This window comes from Phalaenopsis equestris, unplaced genomic scaffold (genome assembly GCF_001263595.1).
Source record: "Phalaenopsis equestris unplaced genomic scaffold, ASM126359v1 Scaffold000787, whole genome shotgun sequence".
Taxonomy (NCBI): Eukaryota; Viridiplantae; Streptophyta; class Magnoliopsida; order Asparagales; family Orchidaceae; genus Phalaenopsis; species Phalaenopsis equestris.
The window spans coordinates 1,257,053-1,262,429 of NW_018165227.1; the positions used below are offsets into that span (position 1 = coordinate 1,257,053).

Below are 5,377 nucleotides of genomic sequence, written 5' to 3' on the forward strand. Positions count from 1 at the left end.
CATCTCAAATGCTCAATCTAAGGAAAACAATTTTTTGAAAGATTGGGCGCTCTAAATGAGAAATCATATAAATAATCAAGCTATGACTATTAGACACATTGAAACATAATTAGAACGATTAACTAACTCATTGAGTTATAGACATAAGGGATATTAACAAAAAACACTGAGGTAAATCCCACAGGTCAAAATATAGAACACTGTAACCCAATTGAAAAGTCAAAAAGAGTTAGAAAGATTGACTAATGATGAGGATAGATTAGAAGAACCAAGTCCTTAGTCTAATAAATGAATTGAATATCCTTTAGAAAACTTAGAAATAGAGAGACTTGTTAGGAAAGTTGTAGAGATAACACCACCATCTTATCATATGAGATTAATTACACAAAAATTAGATCAACAAATTTCCTGATTCCTAGAAGTGTTATAAACCTTAAAATTAAAAGCTTACTACAGCTTTATCCGCACATAGATATCAAAACAAAAATCTTATTAGTCTAACATTGCAATTTGTGTAAATATACATACAGTAGTAGATTTTTTTTTGCAGTACGTAGAAATTAGGTGTACGTCGAGTAGGGCTATGAATTTAGCTCGAACAATGATAATCGATCAGATATTAATTTGATGGTTGTCTCATACATAAAACTCATATCGAAATAAACAAGCCGATCTATGAGTCAAAATTTTGGATCGAATTTCTTTCTATCTCACATCAGCTCAACTCGAAATCGAATAATTAAACATTCTAGTGATGTTAGTCTGTCGAAGATCATTAAATGGTGGAACATTGACACGAAAAACATCATAACGTAATCAAATATGAATTAACATATAGTTAAAATTAATATTCATTTTTTTCGGCATTTTATTATATTCATGTTAAATCCATTAAGGCACATTCCTCTAATATTATATATCACTGTAGCTAAACCAACCTTCTGACGGACATATTTGTTACGTATTTTATCTCCAATATAAGAATAATCATAAACTTAAGCATTCAGGATGGATTGCATGGCACATGGATGGTTGGGGAAAGCAAGGACCTGACAAGTTGGGGTTGGGTGTTTCTATTATAAATGTTCGCCGAATTTGAAGATATTATATCAATGCCCCTCAAGCAATCATGTATGATTATGCATGTTCTTTGAGTTATATTTTGCAACCATATTAGGCCGCGCATCAGATCAAGCAAGTAGTCACGAATAGTTTTATCAGTTTCCATGTTAACTACAGCACCCGTACTCGTAAGGTGGTACCGTTGGAAATTGCAGCTGTCTGCCAGATTTAGCATTAAAGAATGTGAAGATTTATATACGTACCACTTAATTTATGTATTTACATATCTAATTTCATAAATGATACCTTACATATTCATGAAAGGATGTGATGCGCCTATCTCAATATATGATACGGATCACGAGATATTCTTTCGAATAATAAAAATGCAATCTGCTTGACGAGACGAATCCATTCATACTAAAATTAGTCTAATGCAAGTCAAATCAAGCTCAAATTAAACTAATAAATCTTATTTTGAAGCTTCTGAACATATTTGAAAGGTCAAATAAATACTGAATCTGACAAGTTTATAGTCGAATCGAGCGTCTCAACAAGAAGAATCCAACAAGTTTAAGCTTGTACAATTTCTACATCATTAAAGAACTCAAATATCCATCAAAGACTATCTGATCAAATGAAGTTTTTCGGATTGTCTGATCAAAGTAGTTCATATTTTTGTCTTAATTGCATCTGAGACTATATAAATAGAGTCGTTCTCTTTTCTTGAAAAAAAGAAGATAACTTAAGGCCTGTGGAAGAGCTTAAAGGTTTGAGAATGAGCTGAAATTTAGCATTACTCCTGCCATCGTCGACCACGCAGCCGACTATCGTCGACCACCACTTGACGGCTTAAGCCCACTTCCTTTGACAGCTTCATTTGTGCGTCGATGTTGTAACTCGAGAGACCTTGTAACCCTTTCTCGCTTCTGGAACAAGTACTTGTAACTATAATCAACATTTTATAGTGAGACTCTTCAGCTGGGTCATGCCCCGTGATTTTTCCTTTTACCTATTTTCCACATTAAAACGTCTGGTGCCACTACTATTTGTTTTCTCTTCTGAGTGTGTGTTGAATTTTCGTGATACTCTAAGATGGTAATATATTACTCTCGAATCTTTTTGCACACATTAAATGTATTTTATTTTTTAAAATAAAATTGGAGAAATTTTTAATGCGGTATGAAAAATTTTGGGTGGAATATGTAAAAAATAAATTTGTGTTACCAGAGTGGTTTCGAGCAATCTCTTCGGATTCTTCCAGCTTTAAAAATGTGATATGGTTAACACGTCACAATGAAAAAAAAAATGATGGGAGTATCCTAAAGAATTTAAAAAATATAGTGTGCCAATTTATTTAATAATTTTTTTATTTATTATATATAAATAATTTAAATTTTTGTTATATATTTAACAAAATTATTTTTTAGTTTGTTTAATAAATAAAATTATTCAATTTGTCATATAGATGTCCTTTAAATACTATGTGTCAATTTTCTTAGAGTTATTTTGTATTAGATATGGTGACATTTTGCATTTAGGCAGCCCATTTTAATTCCTTCAAAATCATATGTATAAAACTTTAACCATGCACCAATAACAAAAATAAATAAATAAATAAATAAAATATTATTTATTGCAAAAGCGTAATTTTAGGGAGCATGTGAAACTATCATATTGACAGTTGGTCATAGAGGTTCTATTAGAAGCTGTAACTATGGTAGCTGGCCACAAAGGCAATAATTGGTTACTACAATGACAATTGTTGGTCAGAAATAATATATTTGATGACTATAATATCATCAATTGGCAATATAAGTTGTAGTTAGGCATGAAGTCGTAGTTGAAAGTTGTAACAGTAGTAGTTGGTCACAAAAGATGTAGTTGTAATAGTAGTAGTTCCCCACCAAAAATAAACTCTTTTTACACTAAAATGCTTAATATTTTCTCGTGAATATAAACATAAAATGCTTCCACTTCTTTATACAAAATTAATATTCAATCATCAGCCAGTCTTATCAAATTCAGCCTCTAGTCGAAGAAGGATCAGCTCAACTAAGTAGCATCTAGTTTGGTAAATTCTAGTCCTGCTTGAGGATCAAATTGGGTCATTGGGACTTACGATTTTGCCAGATCAAATTGGGCCATTGGGACTTACGATTTTGCCCTATACATAAGTTGGCCCATTTAAGAGCATGGAATTTTAAATTTAGATTTTTTTTGCCTTAAAAATAATTTTAAATTTTCAGAATAATTAGGCATTTTGAGGTCATTTGCATGCTTCTAGGAGCATGCGCAATATAAATTGACATTACTTTCCAGCCCATGCAACATTCTTGGACCGTGTTATCAATCAATCATTGAGTTGGTCCGGGCACATGTTGAGTCATATTTTTGGCCCTTGTGTACACTTACACTACACATTTGCATAAATTTCAAGATGTTTCTATAAAGTTCAAGTAATTCATTAGGTAAGTTAGTTGAACACGAATAACTTTTTGTAGCTCAATTTGTAAATGAGCTGAACACGAACAAAATTTATTCGTTCTTTCAGCTCATTTTTTGCTCGAATTAATTAAATAATTATATATAATTTTTTACTATTATTTTAACAAACTTAATTAATGATAAAACTTTATAGTAATTAAAAAATTTATAGATTTCATTAGCAAAAAAACTACACAATATGTTTACTAATACTCTGTTCATTTAAAATGACCCATTACTTAATAACATTAACATACACTCCAGGCCACACAAAAACATCTTCATAACTATGCAAATCATTCACACAGACATAGCAGCATTCATAGTAGCACGAAATTTGAGGATCTGCTGTATGCCGTTAACCCACAACTGTTTCTCACATTTGTTTTTGCATTCAAATTCAAACAATCTCTCTGGAGTTCTGATTCCAAAATAGCCCTTCACACTGCCTCCATCAACTTCCCTTCCTGGCCATGCTTGGATATCTGAACAAACTTCCACAACTAAACCTGCAAGATCAAAACAATCTTATTCCTCCTGCAGAACTATTTCTGATTTCTAATACAAGTTTATAGTTTTATTAGCAAAGTTTATAAATTTACCCTTCTTTTTCACAAATGTCCCGGCCATGTGTGTGCTCTTCATTTTCAGAACCACCTGCGTTTTTAAGCTGCTATTAATTTCAGACAAGATTAAAAATAGGTATAATGTCAATCTGCTTTCTTCTTACCTTCCAGTTTGAATTGATGTACACACAAACTTGTTTCCAGTGAAGATCACCTGCTATGAGATTCTTACAATCATCAAACAAATTAACAATTATTTCGTATTGCTAAGTAGTGTTAAGCGAATGGGCGTGTTTAGCTTGTTAACTTGTTAAGCCGAGCACAAATTGCTCATGAACTTAAAATCTAATTAAAATTTATATAAAAATCATATATAAACACATACTACAATACATTAATTCAAATATGCATATATAATATACCAGCTTAATTATAAAAGTTTATTAAACAAAATAAATTAGCTTACTGTTGGATAAATAATTAAACAATTAATTAACTCAAGTGTATTTCTGAAAAATGTAACTTTTAATTTTTTAAAAGAAAAAAACCATGCCTTTTCTTGTCCTCTTGAGAAGCTCTCCTCCTCTGGAAACAAAATCCTGAGCTGATAAACAGCCCTCTGCTCCACCATGCTCTCTTCCAAACAACGTTCCATTTGACTCCTTCTGCAACCTTGCACTCAATATAGCTGCCGCTCTCAATGCTGCATATATAAAACTAATTAAACTCAGAAAATAAATTTCATCATCATCAATCTGATCTCATAACTCTCTGCTTCTTCTTTCACCTGTAGCAGCACCTGCTGTCAACGCCATTATATCACCAGTTGTTTGTGCGTTTACAGCAGAGCGAATGACGGCTAAAATCTGCTCGCGAGTAGCGCCAATGGATTGAGCCATGTCGACGCAGTGGGAAGCTACTAAGGCTGCTGCGGAGGCTATGGCTGTACTTGTTTTGCAGGAGGTGTTTGATTTGGATGAAAGTGATTCGGGAGTGAAGATGGAGCCTGCGGTTGTGGACGCAACTGCTGCAGCTACTCCTGCGACTGAAGTGGCTGCGTAGATTTGTGCGCTTTTTGATCTGACTTCGACCCGTCTTCTCTGTTTATGATCTTTCAGCCATCCTACCATTGTCTTCGATCGTGGGGATACTCTGAGGAACTGAAATTGTGTAAAATTAGGCAGAATAATTATGGAGTTAAATTAGATACAGAGCACAGATTTCCACAGGTTTTATATATATATATATATATAGACATAAGG

General features: G+C 32.8%; 1 protein-coding gene across 1 annotated transcript in view; it reads right to left on the minus strand.

The window, feature by feature from the left end:
- Positions 1-3,787: 3,787 nt before the first annotated feature.
- LOC110031199 (VAN3-binding protein-like) overlaps positions 3,788-5,377 on the minus strand; it is a 2,634-nt gene continuing 1,044 nt past the window's right edge. Inside the window, exons 3-7 of the mRNA XM_020734285.1 lie at positions 4,903-5,275; positions 4,669-4,818; positions 4,280-4,329; positions 4,152-4,206; positions 3,788-4,058 (exon numbers count right to left, since the gene is read on the minus strand). Coding sequence (XP_020589944.1) covers positions 3,850-4,058; positions 4,152-4,206; positions 4,280-4,329; positions 4,669-4,818; positions 4,903-5,275 — 837 coding nt within the window. The 3' untranslated portion in view covers positions 3,788-3,849. The remainder of the gene's footprint in view (positions 4,059-4,151; positions 4,207-4,279; positions 4,330-4,668; positions 4,819-4,902; positions 5,276-5,377) is intronic.